Raw genomic sequence first — 20,683 nt, 5'->3', positions numbered from 1 at the left:
ATTAATGTTGTTTACATTACGTATGATTGCAGGATGAATTTGCATACACAAGTAGGTTTGTAGAGAGAAAGACGTGAAATATTACGGCTCACAATCGGTCTGATTTCAAAGTAGACCACTCAGGTACGGTGGCACCGGCGATGATGGTTTGCGGTCGGATTCATTACTTGGATGGACCGCCCCAAAAAACGTGACCAACATCAACGGTAACGGATGGACCGCCCCAGAAAACGTGACCAGCATCAACGGTGACGTTAATGGCACTCTTTGTCTTCTTTAAGATTAGTGTCTGATTAGGGTTTATGTGTGAATTGAAAGTTTTTGTTTTTTTAATGTGGCGTTTGTAGCTTGGATGTAGCGGTTAGGGTTGCAAAACGGTGGTGGAAGTGAATCGTATCCCGAACGACCGATTGTATATATATTACTTAAGAACGGTGTCTGCGGGTACGGGTCGAGACCCACAAAACTCGAGTTGGTAATCAACCCTCTCTTTCTCTCTGGCTTTGATAAAGTGTCTGTCTTTCTTTTTGTCTTCTTCCTATGTGTTTTTATTTTATTTTGATGGAGTATTTTTGTTAATAGGTGAAAAGTAGTTTATTAGATATCGCTGAAACAGAATCTATGATTTCATTTGTTCGGAAGCTCTCACTGATGTTTTTTTTTTCTCTGCTTTAGAACGTCTAAAAAGCAATCGTTTTGGAATTGGTTTCACTTTGGTGATTTGAGGAGTGTTTGAGTAAGAAGATTGATTCTTAATATTATGTTTTTCCATGGCAATAGGTATATGCCAATGATGGAGCTTGGTGTGTCGAGTAACATGTTTGATATCAAGAAGAACGCTTTGAAGAAGCTGTCTAAGCAACATGTGAAAAGTTGCATTTCAATACTCTCTTCGTCTTTCGTTTCATTCTCATGCGTTCAATCTCTTTCGTTTTAACTCACAAACTAAGTCTTTCTATGTTCAGAGTGCTTATCGAATCAAGCTTTTATCGTCGTACAAGGAAATGGTGAGTGTGACAATGCTAAATCTTGTAAATTTGGGAAATTTATTCTCTTGTAATTTGGAATCTATAAAGAAAACTTTAGAAAAATGCAGGTAGCCGTTGTTGTTGAGATGGTAAATGCAAGCAGATCTCTGAGATGTTATACCAAGCTAGGTACCGAGTCACTTGTACAGTTCTCTTGCTCTAAGGAAGATTCAAGTGATGCTGGAGATTGTGGTGGCATCCCTGTATTTAATTTTTGGAATGTCTCTACATTTGGTAAGACCCAAAAACAAAAGTTCAATAGTTGATTCTCATGTGTGGTCTCTAAGGTTTGGTACTTGCCATATTGATATGATCACAAAGAAGATGGCTGAGGAGTTTGTGGAGATGTTCATACGCGAAGTAATGATAAAGGTACTGTCTATTCCTAAGTCCTGCATATATCTTGGACTCTATATCAACTTTTGATCATTTTCTGAAAATTAACAGGGATTGCTCATAATGGAACTGATCTCTTTAAGCACTGAAGTTCCTCAACCCATCAACAACAGTTGGTCAGATGAGCTTTACCATGGGGAATTTATCACATCTCACCAAATGTTCTTTCTATTCCATGGAAGTAGCTGAGCCAGTTCTCCCTAGAGTGAAAGAAAATAATTTCGGTATTTCTTCTATATCACATACCAACCAGCCAACCGTAGAAATTTTGCAGGTAGGTGAGTTTTGATTCAGCACAAGTAAAATAGTCCGTTAACATTGTATCGTAAAACTTCAAATAGTTTTTGTTTGGAAGCTCTCATTGATGTTTTTAGTTTCACTTTTTAGGTCTTGTATGTCAATTCTCATAATATAAGCTGCAGAGTTTCTATAGATAATGGTACAGCACGTGTGTCAGGTACTCATTGATGCACTTTGGTTTTAACTTTCATCAACAATACTATAATTAGTGTATAAAATTCTCACTTTGATTACTTTCTTTGAGATAGCATTTTATGGAACGGGAACATGTAAATTTGGTTCTTCTTGCAAGTATCACCATCATATACAGGGAGAAGGAGGAGGATGAGGAGATTCTATTACTCATATCTCATTAAGTTATTCCATTATTCCCGTTTTGCTTAATATCTCTTTGGTCTCGGTTTTTATCATTTTATTGTTGGTTCATGTCTAGGCTCTTTTTTTTTGGTTTTCTATGTTTAATATAGTTAATTTGAAATTGGCCTTCGTTTTTGCAGATTTGGGCAGAATTTGAAACGGAGGAAACTGATCTCAACTTTAGCGGCAAAATAGGTTACATGAGCATGTTTCTAAATATATATATTTTGGTCTTTAACTACTCCAGGTTGGATCCTGGATTGGAGAAGGCGGCCTCTTTGCTGTTGTAAATACTCTTGTCTGCGACAAACTTGAATAAATCAAGTTTCTTAGCTGGACCCGAGAGAGATTTAAAGGTATGTTTCTATTTCCTTCTTTAGATGGAATTTACTCATATACTTGGATTTACTTTCGACATATCTGATATCTGGATTTCCTTTGTTTTTGGTTGTGATTGTTGATGGTATATTAACTAAGAACTAACATTCATATGTGCATGTTAAAAAAAAAAAGAAAGAAGATCATGAACTACACTTGGAGAACATTGAAGCTCTTCGAGAAATGCATGGCTAAGATAGAACAGTGAGACAGGACTGCAAGAAGTGCTTGAATCAAGAGGAAGGTAAGGTAATGAAGATGGTTAACATAAGAAGTTTGAGACATTGAGATATTGGCTTGGGCTTCAAGATGAAGAAGAGAGCGATCGTGAGATAGTTTGGTGAAGGAAGACGAGAAGCATGTTTCAAAGCGGATGTTCTTAACCGTCATTGAGATAGAGAGTGGTGGGTAATATTGGACTTCTTATAAAAACAATTTTAAGAAATGTTGGCAAAAGTGTGTCAAAGTGTCCATCTCCCATAGACAAAATGGTTTGTGTAAAGGTGGAGAACTTGGTTTGTTCCTGGAGGAGACAGTGATGACTTGATATGTTAAGAGTTGATATCGGCGAACCAGAACATAGCTTTCACGATGGTGTAGGTGGAGCACGTTAGTGTACCGTAAAGAGACGAGCACGTTTCGTTGTGTATTATTTGTCAACGATTTTTATCTACCCGTGTAATACGAATGGGAAAGCAAGTACCAACCGACTAATCGACACCAACTAAATTTTTATATCTAAAGGTGAAATTTCTATTAACTTATACTATAGAATATCCAAATTCATACGAAATATGTTCTTTCAGTTCAATTCAGTCATAGATTATTATTTTGATTCCTTGATTATCAAGAAACAAATGACTGAAGGCGTCTGGTGCTGACAAGTTTATTTTTACATATTTATTTTAATATCCAGTTTATATATTATGGACCTTTGTTGCAACGTAATGATTAGGTTTTTGTTTGTGGATTATGTTTGATCCATTAAAGTACAGGTTTGATTATTAGTTTAGCTCACTAATCATTATTGTGAACAATAAGGTCGGATTGTTTTATGGTTCTTGAATTAGTTTACATTTTTGACGTAACATTCTCTCTATTTCCAAATTCAAAATGAAAGAATAAGAGTGTTTCTTTGAATTTGAAAAAATGTTATTCATTTTTTCATATTTGAAAGTGCACTTTTTAAAATTATAATGATATTTTGACTTTTACTATTTTGAAAAGCATTCAAAATACACCCTAATTCGTTTTCAGCTTATTGTTTGAAAAACTTAACAACATATATTTTTAATACATATTGTTTGTTTTTAGTATTATAATGAAAAGTAAACCGTATGTGTGCTGAAAGTTGCAGGAATGCAGAGTTGTTTTGTGTTAAAGATCACAAAAATTTATAGTTATTAAGCACATTTTGCACTTTTGCAACGGAGTCTTGGAATCTCAAGTGCAAAATGTGTGATCCTTGCCAGCAAAAAAATACCACATCCTCCAAAACTCTAGACATGTAGGGTTGAACAGAACCTGATTGCATATACGTGCAGTAGTTCTCCTTAAGACACCTAATCAAACCAAAATAACATATTTAAAACAAACATTTGAAAATTACACAACATATACACAATTACATATTAATATATGTAGGTCAACACCTTGAGAATACTCTAATTTTGCGAATCAAATCACACAGACGATGATATGACCACTACATTTTTCTAACGATAAGCCAAAATTTATAGAAGACGAATTAATTTTTAATGATTAATGACAAAACTACCTCGAAACAAAAGAACACGTCTGGTTTATTATCCTGCTTCCTGAAAGAATTTCAAAATTCAATTATAACAGTTTATATTCTTTAAACTAATATTTTTCATAGATAAAACCAAATTCCACTCATGGGGAGAGCTTACAGAGGAGCAGGAGGTGATCCCGAGACTCCGTTGCAAAAATGCAAAGAAAACACTCATCAGATTGAATTTATTCCCAAGAAGCCTGTCTTTGATGAATGGACAATTATTTAAGTGTCTCAAGAGAGGAAGAGTGTCAGGTCCAAGAAAGTAGCTTAGCCCAAGAGCAAAACAACTTTTGTCGAGAATAAAGCCTAGAAAAAAACAAATTTCACACCTCGGAAGCGCCCACAGAGGAACATGAGATGATTTCGAGACTCCATTGCAAAAGTGCATAGACAACATTCATCAGATTGAATTTATCCCCACGAAACCAGTTTTTAACGAGTGGTCTATTTTTTAAGTGACTAACCCACATATTAAAAACATGCTTAAACACATCACCTTTGAACCAAACTAAGGCAATGTGGAGAAAAAATCATGACACACAACATCAACCAAAATCCAGTTTTTTATTGCATTTTTTTATGCAACTATCATTATTTTAATAATATATCTATTGTTTAAATATATCATTTTTCTCATTTATGTTTCTATTATATATATTATGATTAAACACTATTAATTGTTCATTACTAATAATGGTATTAAAATCCCTACAACCCCGCGCCGGGCGCGGGGACCGCTCCTAGTTATCTATTTAAAACACAATTCAACGAATAGATTAGACAGTTTGCATAATGCAAGTGGCCATAAAACATAAATATAACTAATTTTGTAGTGAAATTTGAGAACATCAAATAAAAAGAAACAAAATTTTCTTCCTAAACATCAATTAATTTGAAACAAACAATTGTTGGAAAGAATGAGAGTAACATTTTGTTAACATACCCTTCATGTCAACTTGGTATTACGAGAAAAGGGAAAAAAATAGAAAACTGAAACTCTTCATAACAATCCAATATACAATTATATATATAAAATGGAAATCATAGAAATGAATTAGAGTAGCTAATTGGATCATAGTTTTTGCTTTGCAACATATAAGATCAAATTCAAATAAAAGAAAAAAATAATCAAGCAAGGTGATGCAGTGTAGTTGAGCCAAGATTTAGGATAAGAAGATTCCACCTCTATGATTCTCATTGTAAACTAAGCCGCCTAGTTTTATGAGAGAGTCTAAAAGAAAGACAAAAATAATGGTTTATATTTCTAGAATTATTTGTCTGATCTAATACACATAAGAATCTTTACAAACACACAAATTGCTACACTCTATTTCTCTAAATTACAAGCAATTGTTGTTCTTGTTGTTGAAAAGAATATGGTTTAGAACATCTAGCACTAGAGATTGACATTAACAGAGCCTTTTCTGTATCTCCCTCCATTCGTCGTTGGATCAATTTGATGAGATACTCCAAGAAAACCGAATCGAATGTCAATGTGATTGCTCCATCGCTGGAGAGGCCAAACTCTTCTTCAGATATCTTCAAGACCTCTTGGAAAACAGAGTTGCTCAGGTAGCTTTTTGGGAAAACAAAACGTGCTTTATCTGCCGTGTAAACCACGAAACAACGCTTCTCTACAGTGGTTGAGCTGCTAGTAGTAGCACTTGACGTCTGAAGTGAGATTCTTTTCCATGCTGAAGGCTGCTCTTTGTTGCCATTTCTTGGCCATCTTCAAGAGCTTCTTTGTGTTCATCTTTATATTCAGGGAAAAGGCTTTTTAGTTCAGAAAGCAAAAGAGGCTCGTAGTTTGTGTTGTAGAACTCTTTGAATTCAAGTATGGTTGATGAAAAATCCAATAGCTTGTTTCATTATATATAAGGAGAAACTATTTTAAGTTAGATAAAACTGGAGCACCTAAACCAGACAGAACACTTGCTTTTGTCTTTGTTGGGTGTGATTATAAAGGGTCTAGAGTTAGTAACCAACCATGTCTGCTCATCAACTTGCGGGTTAAAACTTGTGGGTTAATACTTCTGTTGAAAAGACATGATCATGTGGATGTGAGTATGAATCTTATACAGAAATATTTAGATACAAAGACATGTGAAAGTGAATGGAAGATGCAGAACTTGTAGGCCCTTTGATGTTCTCAGAGAAGTTAAATAGAACACTAAACCTGTAGAAATTTCAATAGATTCCTAGAGTCTAGATGTAGGGATTAGTTTAAGTACTAGAATGGGAAATGAAAAGGAAAACTTAAACGTCTAAAACCTTTATCATGAGAATCTAACAAAAGCATGAGAAATTTTTATCTAGAAAAGATTTAAAATCTTTGGAAGAAAAATATGTTTTCAAAGATGTTATAGTCTTACAGAGACTTACTGTGTTGTTCTTGTGGTTGCAAAGAACATTGCAAGCACATCTAGCACTAAAAATTGTTATAAGAGCCTTTTTGTGTCTCCATTCGTTCGATCAATCTGATGTAGGTAGAAAACAGAATCCAATGGCAAGGTGATTGGTCAACCGGCCGGGAGGCCAAACTCCTCTTCTTCAAAGATGTCAAGAACTCTTGAAAAACAGAGTTGCTCAGGTACCTTATCGGACAAGTAAAGCGTTCTTTATCCACCATGTAAATTACATAAGAACCATTCTCTATAGAGATTGAGCTGCGAGCAGTAGTATATGGTCTTTGGAATGAGATTATTTTTCTCTTTAGGGCTGCTCTCTGTTGCCATTTCTTTGCCATCTTGAGTAGCTCCTTTGTGTTCATCATTTTCAGGGAGAATATTTTCTAGAACGGAAAGAGGGCAAAAAATTATTGTAACTTGTGTCGTAGAACTCTTTGAATTAGTGCAAGATATTTGGCCATACCTCTTCACGCCTGAGACACAATGTTGATTCTAAGACATTAAATTGGATCTTATGCAGAACCTTTTTATTCAATACCAATCTAGTGATGCTTCTGTGTCTTACTGATAAGTTCATGATGTAACCGTGGTTGCTGGAGAATTTGAAGAGCATTTCTTGGAATTCAATGGGTTTTACATTGGTATTTGGATGAATATATACTCTACTGGAATGTCAAAAAGTCCCAAAAAGTTGTTATTCTTGTATCTGAAGTTGCTCCTATTTTGTATCATAACTAGATATTAACCCGCGGTACACCGCGGGTCTATAATTTTATTAAATAATAATAAAATTAATTTTTTTTTTAAGATGATCTATAGATATATGCTATTGTTTTGTTTGATTTAAATGTATGGTACACACGATATTTTATAACTAAAGATTTAAAATTTGAAGTTTTATTTGTTTTGTTAATATTATTTGTTTAGTTTTGTTTAGTGTTTAAGATTGTATAGTTATATTTTGATTGTTAATTATAGGATTTCACTTGTAGTATATCATACAGTATTAATATCGACCCCAAATCCGTCCGACCATATAACTCTGTCCCGTGAAATCTACATCATTTTGTCATTTTCCAATAAAATTCAAATATTTCTAATATTCGAAACTTCATTTAATATCGACCCAAAATTCATAATAGTATTTTGATTGTTATATCTAGGATTTCACCCGTAATATACCGTCCCGATTAATATCTTTTGTAAATATTTATAATGTTTAAATTTCTTATAAATTATTATAAAATTCAACTATTTAATATTTGAAACTTTATAAAATTCCTAATATTATAAATATTTAAAACGTTTTATAAAAATAAACTTTTTAAAATGTTTAAATAATTATAATATTTTACTTTTAATAAAGTTTAAATGTTTATAATAATTTGAAACTATTTAAAAGTTTCAATAAAAAATATTAGAAAACATTAAACATGAAATACATTGGATAAGAAAATAAAATATATATGATGTGATTGTTAACCATATAAAACATGTAATTGTTGTAAAAGGTTTTAAAAGATTAGAAAAATTACACTTACCAACCAAAACTCGGATCCACAGGTTTTAGTAAAAGTATATATCATAAAAACAATTAAAATACATAACATTAGAATAATGAAAATTAAGAATAAGAACTTTATTTTATTAACAAATTCATTTCCTTTTTACGTTAAAGAAAAAGATTTTAATAGAATGGACTTGTTATGTTAGCCTATAAAAGAAAATCATTTACAAACATTATGAGGAAACATGAAATTATGAAAATGTAAAAAAATACTGGACATTAAAAAAAATTTGTATCTGAAGATAAGAAGAAGGACTAACTAACCTTTTAATGCATACCTTATTTGATAGTTTCTTTGGAGACGGAGTTGATGATGTCCATAATTTCCAAAGATCTTAAAATCGAAAGCTGCAACATAAGAAAAGTAGGTGACAATTAATTTTTTAAAAGAAAACAAACGTGAAATATAAAATGTACTAAGAACATTGTTTAAAAGAAGCCATATAAATCTCTATTACGAAAACGTTTAGTATTGTGGATCAATGGTTGAAAAGATCTTTTTTATATAGATGAATGAAAAGTACTCGAGAAGTTTAGGTTTGATCTAAAAATTAAAACAATTTTGCAAATATTGGAAAATTAAATATTTGATTCCTAATATATTCGATTTTGTATTATCAACTGAATAACGTCTATATGCATGGTGGAATTTATGAATGAGGAAAGCTAATTAAAGATATTTCCATTTGTTTTAGGAAGTTTGTTGAATAATATCTAAACGAAACAAAAAAATCTTTTAAAGATATTTTATGAGAAATAATATATTCGCCAATTTGGGTTGGGGATCAAGTATATGAAAATCTGGTAAATATTATATGTTATATTTATTACATATACTAATTTTCACATTGTAGTTATTTAAATCAAAGAATTTAATGAGTTAATTATGGAATACAAAATATCTATGTAAATCAAAAAGTTTAAAGAACCAATAGCGCTGGAATTGATTTTTTTGCTATACGATTACTAAAACATTTAAGTAAATAAAGATATTTCGTTATGATTTTTCAGCATATTCGAATTGTTGATTATTTCGAAATTTAAGGATGTTTAAGAAATCATGATTGATTTCCGATTTCATAAATTTTGATTAGAATTAAAAATAAAAGATTTAGTATTTAGATAAGGAATATACTATAATAAGGATTATTAGTACTCGAATATATTAGGAATATTCGTATTGTTAGTTTATTTAATTCAAAAATTATAATTTGCAGATTTAAAGGAAGATCTTCTCGAGATTTTAGGCATATAATCGAGATTTTAGTAACAAACTGTGATCACATTAAATTTTCGAAAGATTTGTGTCGAAATTGTTAGAAACAAATTAGGATAGATAATGTTTGGTTAGTATCTTTTTAATATTTTCAAATCTTTAGAATTAAACTCATTGACATTATATTGTTGAATTTATTTTTTAAAAATGATGTAATATTAAATAAAAAATAAATAACTAACTATTTTCATTTGATGGTGTAGACAAATTATTATTACTATTTATGTAATTTAATTACAAATAACAAATATTAATTTTTATAACAAAACAAATTATTTTCGTAATAACAATTTTTCCCCAAATCAATCTTTTACAAAATATTTATTTTAATCACATATTCTTTCTATATAGAAATAAATAGTTAAATAATTATGGTTAGAAGTAGTTAAGGTAAATAACAAATATGGTTAGTTTAGATATATTATATATATTTCTAATTTAGGTGTTAATTAAGAATTAATGTCGTTTTTATTACAAACTTCCTTAAATTTCTTATTCTAGATCCGAATAGAGTTAAACCCGGGTAAAACCCGGATCCAAAAGACTTTTTGCAAAAATCCCCTGTAAAAATGTATATGTAGATTCTTAAGTAGTTTTACACTAACTTCCATCTAAGACAAAACAGATCAGACACAAACCTGTATATGAGAATCTTTCTATTGATATTAAAATATGTTGACAGAGTTACTTCTTATGCAAGTCTTTCAATATATTGATGATATGGAAACAAGAAAGCAAGACATTTTGCAAATAATATAGACGGAATTATTCTCAAACTTTCCATATTGTGTAAAGGATAGACATCAAACTTGTTCTGTTACGCTTATATATAGAGTGCAGTGAGCACACTCACACAAATTAAACACAAAACTGTACTCGGACACGGACTCTATCTAAATCATCACTGGATTATCACACTTGTTGAGCTATGACTCTGATTTCCGCTCTCAGCAGATTGACCATTCTTTGTTATCTGCAGGGAATGCTGCTCCATACTATTTCCTTTTGTTGAGCTCTGACGATGTTTCTTTCTCGTTGAATCTTCATCAGGCCATGGCGTTTTGTTCTTTTCCAAGACAGAGTTAGTGATACCATTGTAGTCGCTTCTTGACCATAAATTGAACATGCTCAAGTGATCAACTTCCTCTTGAATGAATGTGTGGCCAAGCTGTTCCAGTTCTCTGTGATAGTTGAGATGATCGTCAAAACTAATGGTTGCTACCATCTGACAAAGAAGACGAATCATTACATGATACTTGTTACACAAGAAATAACGAAAAATTGTATAGTGAATTGACATGTTTTTGCTTACTTGATTTAGAGCTAAGCGTGCAGCTATTCTCTGCCTTGTGATGTCATCTCTTCGATGGTCGATCTGCCGTTTGTTTTGGATTTTATCTTGCGCCTTTGCGATCAAGTTTCTCAAATCAATCCCATTAGGTTTCTTTGTCTCTGATTCGTGAAGACTCTCTTTCGAAGAAGTTGTAATTGATTTCTCCGGTTTAGTAACCTTTGTTGTTGTAATAGCTCTCGCATCCACCGGTTTGGTAACTTTCCTCTTAGTCTCCTGCTTTGACTCGGACACTGATGATTTGTGAAGACTCGGTGTCAACGTCCTCCTAATAGATTTCGCCTGAAAGATTCAAAAAAAGAAAGTAAAAAACATAAACAAATTAGAAACTCAATCTTAGTAACAAAAAAATCAATAAATCTTTTACCCTAAATTAAAAAACAAACAATTTGTTGAAATCTTAACCAAAATATATCTTAAAAAGAAACAATTGTTGGAAACTAGGGTTTCGGAAGACCGACATACCTTAGTGGTTGACTCCACTTCTTCGATGATCTTCTTTTGTCTCTTCGTCGGTGGTTTTTCTTCGCCGGAATGTCGGCGTTTCTTGGAAGCCGCCACAACGTCGTACTTTTCCCTGCTATCTCTTCTGGTTCGACTCAGAATATGTGGGTCGTCTAATTCTATCTTAGGGTTTACGGGTAACAAGGAGATGTTTAAGAAATTGATTAGATTGTTGTACCTAACGCCTTTGGTTTTGTATCTCTGATCCTTGGTAAACAAATGCAAAGCGCTTGAGGTTGTAGCAATCTCCATGGCTCTCGAGAGTATATGTGAAATACGAATGATCATAAATTTGCCTTAATATTTGAAAACATCAAATAAAATTGTAACAACATTTTTTTTTTAATGATATCTCTTCCACATTATACTCTCAAATAAAAAAAACCCACCGCCTAGATTAGACTCCATGGGTTTTTGGCCCAAATAGATAATGAATCTGAGATGGCTTTGCGATAAACTTGTCACTCTAGAAAGTAGTTTATCGCAAAACTGGGCCTAATGGGCCTTATCCGAGTTTTCTTCACGAGCTTAGCTGTTTCCCTCCATGAAACGATGACGTTTAACTGAAAAATCTTTCCTCGAGTCTTATATAGCTGCTATATATGTCGGTGACCGACGCGGGTTTAGTGAATAAACCAATCTTCGTAAACGCAATACTTTCACATTATTTTAAAAAGAACAAACTAATCAAATTTTTTTGGTGTGAAATCAGATCCAAAGTCTGGTATTTTAACACCGTAACAATGCAGAGTAAGTAGTAAGATTGCTGCTCACTCACCACTTGCTCCTGCGATATATAAACTTAGCAATCTAGTGGGATCATTGTATCTTACTCTCTCCTTCTTTCTACTAGATCCGGATCTGGAACTTTCTCTGCTCTCTGCTCATAAAGTTTCAATCTTGGGGCGATCCTTTTTCTCTGGTGAGTTCTTTTAGTATCTCTTTGGATGTTCTTGCTTCTGGGTATCTCTGCAAATGCAAGATTCGGATATGTACAGAAGCTTTTCTTGTTCGTTTTACTTCTTAAACTGATGTTTGCTCTTAATTTTGCCTAAAGTCTTGAGATTTGTGTTTAGCTAATGTTTGATTTGTCCGCTTAAGGTGTAAATCGAATGTTTCGGTTATATATGATTTTGCTGACTTGGTTAAGTTTCTATCTTTAGATCTGCAATTATTTGGTTTTACATTTTCATTAGTCAATAGTGTCTACTATGGATTGATATCAATTGTGTAGGAATCCAAAATCATTTTTAGATCTTTCTTTCTTCTCTTATTGCAAGGGGATGTTTGTTAATTTTGTTGTTACTAGTTCGAGCTGCTAAACAGTCTTTTTAGTATGGCAATATTAAAAACCAGAACTTTTGATTGTCTTACTGGTCACTAATGCCATTCTTCCTGTTACTGGTTTTTGTTGTTGCAGGTGCATGTGAGTAGGGATTGTGCCGTGGGTTTAGGAACATGGCAATGGGGAAATATTCTCGTGTAGACGGGAAGAAGTCATCAGGATATGGCTTAACCATTACCATTGTTTTAATTGTTTCTCTATGTTTGGTTGGGGCGTGGATGTTCATGTCTTCATGGTCTGCTCCAACTGAGTCTATTGACTTCTCTGCAAACGAGAGGACAAAAGATGTAGATACTACTACTAAGAGTGATTTTAAAAGTGAAGAAGTTGACCGAGGTTCCAAGAGTTTTTCGGATGAAAAGAATGACGAAACTGAGGTTGTGACAGAGAGCAACGAAGAAAAAACTGATCCTGAGAAATCTGGTGAGGAGAACTCTGGTGAGAAAACAGAGTCTGGTGAGGGAAAAAAGGAATTTGATGACAAAAATGGTGATGGGGATAGAAAAGATGGAGAGGGTGAGAAAGACACGGAATCAGAAAGTGATGAAGCCAAGCAAAAAGAGAAAACACAACTGGAAGAGAGCTCAGAAGAAAACAAATCTGAAGATGGTAATGGAACTGAAGAAAATACTGGTGAATCTGAAGAGAACGCCGAGAAGAAGTCAGAAGAAAACGCTGGTGAAACTGAAGAGAGCACTGAGAAGAGTAAGGATGTTTTCCCAGCTGGAGACCAGGCTGAAATCACAAAGGAGTCAAGCACTGGAAGTGGGGCTTGGTCTACCCAATTGGTTGAATCGCAGAATGAGAAGAAAGCACAAGTGTCGTCAATTAAATGGAAAGTCTGCAATGTGACAGCTGGACCAGACTACATCCCTTGCCTTGACAATTGGCTAGCTATCAGAAAGCTTCATTCGACAAAGCATTATGAACATCGTGAGAGGCATTGTCCCGAGGAATCTCCACGCTGCCTTGTTTCTCTTCCTGAAGGGTATAAGCGATCCATCAAGTGGCCTAAGAGCAGAGAAAAGGTAATAAATTCAATATACATATTAGAAAGACAAAAACCTGCTTGCACTCTTTTATGTTTTTTGTGGAATGATATCGATTAATTATTCTGTTTTGTATTGCCGCAGATCTGGTACACCAATGTTCCTCACACCAAGCTTGCAGAAGTCAAGGGACATCAAAACTGGGTGAAGATGAGTGGTGAATACTTAACATTCCCTGGTGGAGGTACTCAGTTCAAGAATGGTGCTCTTCACTACATTGATTTCCTCCAAGAGGTACAACCTATTATTGATCTTTCATGCAATGTTTACACATCTTTCTCATTTGACTACTATTGACTTTATTATTATATGTTTTTGCAGTCATATCCTGATATTGCGTGGGGAAATAGGACCCGTGTTATATTGGATGTTGGGTGTGGGGTTGCTAGCTTTGGGGGATATCTTTTTGACAGAGATGTACTTGCTTTGTCATTTGCACCCAAAGACGAACACGAGGCACAGGTGCAATTTGCACTGGAACGTGGTATTCCTGCAATGTCAAATGTTATGGGAACCAAGAGATTACCTTTTCCAGGATCTGTTTTCGACCTTATACATTGTGCTCGTTGTAGAGTCCCTTGGCATATCGAAGGTAAAAAGTTTCCGATATTGTAGAGTAATTCAGTCTTTTTTATTTTTTCATTGAATAACCTTTTTTGGTCATCTGAACTGAAGGTGGTAAACTACTTTTGGAGTTGAATCGTGCATTGAGGCCAGGTGGTTTCTTTGTCTGGTCAGCGACTCCAGTCTACAGGAAGACTGAGGAAGATGTTGGTATATGGAAAGGTTGGGAAATTTATTCTCTTTTGTTTGGCCATGGATAGATGGCTTTGGCAATTTATTTTAACTAAATTGTGAGATACTATTCTCTGTTTTGTAGCTATGTCAAAGCTAACAAAGGCAATGTGCTGGAAACTGATGACCATTAAGAAAGATGAACTGAATGAAGTTGGTGCTGCCATTTACCAGAAGCCAATGTCAAATAAATGCTACAACGAAAGATCTCAAAATGAGCCACCTCTCTGCAAAGACTCTGATGATCAAAATGCTGCATGGTAGTTTTTCTATTCCCCTTCTTACATCAATTGACAATTGACTAGTAATCCAATGTAGTTCTGTTGCTAATATTTTTGTTTGATGCAGGAATGTTCCACTTGAGGCATGTATGCACAAGGTAACAGAAGATTCATCGAAACGCGGAGCAGTTTGGCCTGAAAGTTGGCCAGAAAGAGTGGAGACTGTTCCTCAGTGGTTAGATTCTCAGGAAGGTGTATATGGAAAACCTGCACAAGAGGATTTCACAGCAGACCATGAACGCTGGAAGACTATTGTTTCAAAGTCATACCTCAACGGTATGGGAATCGATTGGTCTTATGTGAGAAATGTGATGGACATGAGAGCTGTCTATGGAGGGTAAGCATCTTACATCATAACAAAATTGGCTCTATTGATACGTTTTTAATGAAATCTTTTTCTCTCTTTTTGGTTTTCAGTTTTGCTGCTGCATTGAAAGATCTGAAACTGTGGGTGATGAATGTAGTACCTATTGACTCACCTGATACACTTCCAATTATATACGAACGTGGTTTGTTTGGAATCTATCATGATTGGTGTGAATCATTCAGCACTTACCCTCGGACTTACGACCTTCTTCATGCTGATCATCTTTTCTCTTCACTGAAAAAGAGGTATATATACACATTTATGCATCTCCTTTGTCTATCAAATATATAATTCTTGATTGCAAACTCTGATGGCTATGTATAAACAAAATCACTTTAGGTGCAACTTGGTGGGGGTAATGGCTGAAGTAGACCGGATTCTTAGACCACAAGGAACTTTCATAGTAAGAGATGACATGGAAACGATAGGAGAAATTGAGAAGATGGTGAAATCGATGAAATGGAATGTAAGAATGACACATTCCAAAGATGGAGAAGGATTGCTCTCTGTTCAGAAGTCATGGTGGCGTCCTACAGAGGCCGAGACAATTCAGTCGGCAATAGCCTGAGATCAAGGAAACGAAGAAGAGTGTGGGTTAATATAATATAGTCGACAAATGTTCCTTTTACGATCCAATTGATTGTTTCTTACATGTATTAGTCGAATATTGTATCCCTTTTTTGCATTGAAGAAAGTTGTATACAAGACAATTGTCTCAAAAAAGTGTTATCTTATACAAATGAGCTTTTTCTTTGGTCCTAAACACACATAAAATCCTTATTCTCATTATTGCAGCATGCATTTCCTGTGTGTAGAATTTCAGTAGCATGAACATATTCAAATGACCTTTGACACAATGTGGTAACATGCATAATCCAATCCCATCCCAAACAAGCTTTTCAAAATCCATCTCCATGATCGAACTAAGCAAAACACACTGATTGTATCTGGCCATGGCTCAAGCTTTAACCCAAAATGAGGTATCCTTAAATTCCAATTAACAGAGGAAAACTCCAGCTGAGATCACCAAAGAAAGGAAAAGCTCAACAAGTGTAAGAGATACTGAAAGGCAAAGGAGAGGAGACAATTGTTGAAGTGACACAGGTTTTGGAACACTCCAGCTGAAGAGTGAGGTCCTCAAATACCACCAACACATCAAAACATAAACATCGTTTGAAACGAGAATGTGTAATTCAATTTGCTCAAACTTCATTGTCTCATGTATATTTCTTGTCAAACAAAAGAGAACTTATATACCAACAAGGTTCGAAGGAGTAATCTCTGTCACATCTTTTAATATCAGTAGAACTATAGTCATACTCATACAAGTCACTGTAAAATTACATAAGAATTCTACTACAAATAGATAAGAACTTCTTGTGACTTGGACATTCCACTATGGTTCATCCAAATACCAATGTGAACCCCATTAAAGTCCAAGCAATGCTCTTCACTTTCTCCAGTAACCAAGCTGACATAAACTTGTCAACGAAACACGGAAGCATCACTGGATTGGGATCGAATCAAGAGTCTTTATAAGATCAAATAAATGTCAAACAAAATGACATTAAAAAGAGATTAGAAGTAACCAAAATAAACACTGCCGAACAAGATTGAATAGAAACAAAACGAAAACAACTGCGGGATGGGTCAGATGCATCAACACTAAAGACTCGAGATAAAACAAAATACATAAGAATCAACAAGGTTAAAACCAAAACAAAACCAGAGATTGATAAAATAGGATGTAAACAGGTATTAAAGTAACAGATAGCTTATGAGATAAGCCAACAGTGTCGCAAAGCCTGATTTTTCACTTTCTGCCTAAGAAAAACGAAATGTCCAAATACAATTTATCAACTTTGGACATCAGATACCATAGGCAAACCATCAACAATATCAATGAATCAAAAATAAATCTGCAATCTCAGCCGAAAGATGGTGATCTAGTGATTATAATAATCATTGTATAATCATTGAATTTGACATAATTTCATCACTGATTGCAGACAACTAAGTAAAAGAATACTAAAAACAAAATAGAGGTCAGATGGTAGTGCATGTCAATGTATCAACACTGTGTTTCAGATTTGCAGACGTATGGCTCATTCCTCCTCTTCAAAAATTCAAACTTTGAATCAAAATTCACAAAATCAAACACATAATACCAAAGAATTTGGATCAGCAAATATGGCAAATCAATCACTCTGCCGAGACAGATCAGACTGGGTGTCACAAAACATTAATGCCATTTCATCACTTCCATTACAGAGATTCGAAAACATCAAAAATATTGAGAGAATCAGACAAAAATTAGTCAATCACCATGTTACATCCATCGTAATGGATGCAGATTAAGCCTGGGGCGACAATTTCATATCATCACTTTCCCTCAAATATTAAAAAAAAATCACAACATAGAACACAATCGAATCTGAGCTAGCGAAGAAAAATAGAGACCAAACACCCAATTCACCAATAACACAACAACTAGAATATCGAGGATTTGGGGTTTATAGAGAAGCAGAAGACATATAAGATTGACACAACTTTAGCCCTAAACCCGAACAAGACATGATTCGAAGCTTTATGTGTAGTTTTCAAAGTCTCTCTGTTTGAGCTATGAGGAAGTCAGCGACGGCTTTCTTATATAAGAGGAGGCATTGGAAGATTTCAGAGGTACCTAATAGGGTTTTCGGTTCAATTCGGTTCATTTTGGTTTACTTTAATTAAACCGGTATGTCAAAATTAGCTTCTCTCATCTCTAAGAACATGAGAGGACCCGCATGATCTCCATCTTTCTTTCACCTTCAAATGTCTTTTGTAACATTGATCTAATACTCACATGGTCATGTTTCTTATCAACATGTTAATGGTTTCTAATCCACCAGTTGATTTAGCAGATATGATTTGATTTCTAATTTGTGACCCCTTTAGACAACAACTACAAGAGCATGTGTTTCTGTCTGCTTTGGTTGCTCTTAAATATATATATATATATATATATATATATATATATATATATATATATATCTAAAACTCTAATAGTTAAGTTCTCTTTATATAATAATGCAACAAAGCTTCTTCATCAATCACAACTTTCGTTAATTCAAAGCTACAACACAACTTACAAATCTCTTTTTTTAACTCTCTTTCCAAGAAAAAGATGATCAACACTAAGAAACTACTCAAGATGGCCAAGAAATGGCAACAGAGAGCAGCCCTACACAGGAAAAGAATATCATTTCAGAGATCAAGTACTACTACTACTAGTAGCAGCTCATCTGCTGTGGAGAAGGGCTGTTTCGTGGTTTACACGGTTGATAAAATCCGCTTTGCTTTTCCCATAAGTTACCTGAACAACTCTGTTTTCCAAGAGCTCTTGAGGATCCTCTGAAGAAGAGTTCGGCCTCACGGCAGGTGGACCAATCACGTTGCCGTTCGATTCCGTTTTCTTGGAGTATCTCATCACATTGATCGGACGAAGAATCGATGGAGATACAGAAAAGGCTCTGCTAATGTCAATCTCTAGTGCTAGATGCTCTTTGCAACTACAAGAACAACAAAGTAGTAGTACTCAACAATTACTTGTATTTTAGAGAATTACACGCTAAATCCTTCTATAGTTCTACTGTATCAGATAGACAGATCATTTCAAAAATACAAACTACTATTTTTTTCTTGCTCTCTCTTTTAGATCTTCTCATCTAAATTAACTTCATTGTCGCATATTCTCATCCTAAGGTCTTAAGAACAATCTTTGAGCCATTTCACTAAAACATATCTATTCCTTTGAAGACATATCTTTCAAGAAAAATGGTGCAGCGGGCGTAAAACGCCTTTCACTATCAAATTGCCTTACATCAAGTTTCTCATAGACTGCACAAGAACATGTCGTTTTGAATTTCAATTTTTAGCTGAAACTGTTGATTAGCTACCTGTCTTTTATGGACCTACATGCTCTTCATTCTTGCTTCATCAGCACATGCCTTTCTTTGTATCTAATTGATCATTAATTCTAACCACATTTGTTGTCCTTGATTTCATCAAAAGATTTGTTGTCCCCTGAATAATAAGTCCTTCATCTATTATTTTTGTGACTCACATTTGATTTAGCTGATGGACCACTAACCAACTAGTGACCCCTTATGTTAACAAACAAAGCTGTACAGATGCATAAGTTTGGTATTTTTTTGGCTTCTCTTGTAATGTATAAGTTCTCATTATGTATATACTGTAACTACAGCTTTCTTGCATTCTTCAGCAATGTCTTAGTACCTAACTCTTGTCATATAAATGTAAATATAATATTCATACCCACATGAATAAGTTGCATAGTCCAAAAGTTGATTTGCAGACATAGTTTATTAATAAACTGAGACCCGTACGAACCATTGAAGTTTCTGCAGGTTTAGAGAACATCAAAGGGTCTTTAATTAATATGGAATGTCTTTGTATCAAGCTAAATCTTGACATATAATAGTCCTTATTATAACATTCATATACCAACATGGTAATGTCTTCTCAGTTCTCGCCATGTATGTTTTTATCCACAAGTTGATATGAAATATAAGATTGATTGCTAACTTGGGACCCTTTTGATCACTGTCAAGAAACCTGGCATGTGTTTCTGTCTGGCTTGGTTGCTCTAAAACAATAATAGCTTCTCCTTATATATAATGCAATAAGCCTATGGAATTCTTCATCAATCATAACTTGCATTCAAAGAGTTCTACAACACAAGTAACAATCTCTTTGTGCTTTCGGATCTACAAAATATTTTCTTGAAAAGAATGATGAACACCAAAAAGCTAATCAAGATGGCCAAGAAATGGCAACAAAGAGCAGCCCTCCACAGGAAAAGGATCTCATTTCAAAGATCAAGTACTGCTACCAGCTCAACCGCTGCAGAGAAGGGTTGTTTTGTGGTTTACACGACAGATAGCGCACGCTTTGCTTTTCCTCTAAGTTACCTGAGCAACTCTGTTTTCCAAGAGCTCTTGAAGATCTCTGAAGAAGAGTTTGGCCTCTCCACGGAAGGACCAATAACATTGCCATTCGATTCGATTTTCATGGAGTATCTTATCAAATTGATCGAAAGACGAATGGATGGAGACACAGAAAAGGCTTTATTAATGTCAATCTCTAGTGCTAGATGTTCTTTACAACAACCAGAACATAGTACTCAACAGATGCTTGTATTTTAGATTTAGAGAATTAGTATGTACCAGTTTCTGTGTTTGTAAAGATTCTACTGTATTAGATTAGACAGATTATTTCAGAAATACAAACTATTCTTTATTTCTATCTTTTAGACTGTCTCATCAAAGTCATTTTTCATTGCACAGAGAGAAAAATGAGATAACTTCAACTTCTAGATTTTTTGTGACGGTTTACTAAAACTTTCATTCATCAATTTTTCCTTATGAATATCTCAGAAGTAATACAAGACTGAGAAAAAAAACTAATAAAAAGAGATGTTT

General features: G+C 34.1%; 4 protein-coding genes, 1 long non-coding RNA gene and 2 pseudogenes across 5 annotated transcripts; 3 read left to right on the top strand and 4 right to left on the bottom strand.

Moving 5' to 3' along the window:
• Window positions 1–4,043: 4,043 nt before the first annotated feature.
• On the bottom strand, window positions 4,044–4,588 carry LOC110225332. Its single transcript, XR_002329712.1, has 2 exons — window positions 4,373–4,588; window positions 4,044–4,276 (listed from the first exon to the last, which is right to left on the bottom strand). It is a non-coding gene; the product is annotated as an uncharacterized LOC110225332 (long non-coding RNA).
• A 770-nt stretch (window positions 4,589–5,358) lies between these two features.
• On the bottom strand, window positions 5,359–6,010 carry LOC9326873 (annotated as a pseudogene).
• A 477-nt stretch (window positions 6,011–6,487) lies between these two features.
• LOC110225347 lies at window positions 6,488–7,378 on the bottom strand (annotated as a pseudogene).
• A 2,883-nt stretch (window positions 7,379–10,261) lies between these two features.
• Window positions 10,262–11,615, bottom strand: LOC9329631. The gene is made up of 3 exons (XM_002890764.2): window positions 11,325–11,615; window positions 10,821–11,141; window positions 10,262–10,733 (listed from the first exon to the last, which is right to left on the bottom strand). Exons 1-3 carry the CDS (start codon window positions 11,613–11,615, stop codon window positions 10,410–10,412), a joined length of 936 nt encoding a protein of 311 aa, XP_002890810.1. The 3' UTR covers window positions 10,262–10,409.
• Window positions 11,616–11,902: 287 nt separating this feature from the next.
• Window positions 11,903–15,963, top strand: LOC9329630 (probable methyltransferase PMT24). Its single transcript, XM_021011840.1, has 9 exons — window positions 11,903–12,285; window positions 12,784–13,736; window positions 13,842–13,991; window positions 14,079–14,349; window positions 14,433–14,543; window positions 14,638–14,812; window positions 14,901–15,170; window positions 15,251–15,445; window positions 15,540–15,963. Exons 2-9 carry the CDS (start codon window positions 12,822–12,824, stop codon window positions 15,766–15,768), a joined length of 2,316 nt encoding a protein of 771 aa, XP_020867499.1. The 5' UTR covers window positions 11,903–12,285; window positions 12,784–12,821; the 3' UTR covers window positions 15,769–15,963.
• Window positions 15,964–18,233: 2,270 nt separating this feature from the next.
• On the top strand, window positions 18,234–18,883 carry LOC9329628 (auxin-responsive protein SAUR65). The gene is given in 2 exon segments (XM_021011843.1): window positions 18,234–18,591; window positions 18,593–18,883. Coding segments are annotated over 2 exon segments (432 nt in total). The 5' UTR covers window positions 18,234–18,366; the 3' UTR covers window positions 18,800–18,883.
• A 1,037-nt stretch (window positions 18,884–19,920) lies between these two features.
• On the top strand, window positions 19,921–20,509 carry LOC9329627 (auxin-responsive protein SAUR64). The gene is given in 2 exon segments (XM_002893520.2): window positions 19,921–20,262; window positions 20,264–20,509. Coding segments are annotated over 2 exon segments (300 nt in total). The 5' UTR covers window positions 19,921–19,993; the 3' UTR covers window positions 20,295–20,509.
• Window positions 20,510–20,683: the final 174 nt, after the last annotated feature.

Source organism: Arabidopsis lyrata (assembly GCF_000004255.2).
Source record: "Arabidopsis lyrata subsp. lyrata unplaced genomic scaffold ARALYscaffold_1, whole genome shotgun sequence".
Classification (NCBI taxonomy): Eukaryota; Viridiplantae; Streptophyta; class Magnoliopsida; order Brassicales; family Brassicaceae; genus Arabidopsis; species Arabidopsis lyrata.
The sequence above is the reverse complement of the archived record's forward strand: the minus strand, read 5'-3'. Positions and strand labels throughout refer to the sequence as shown.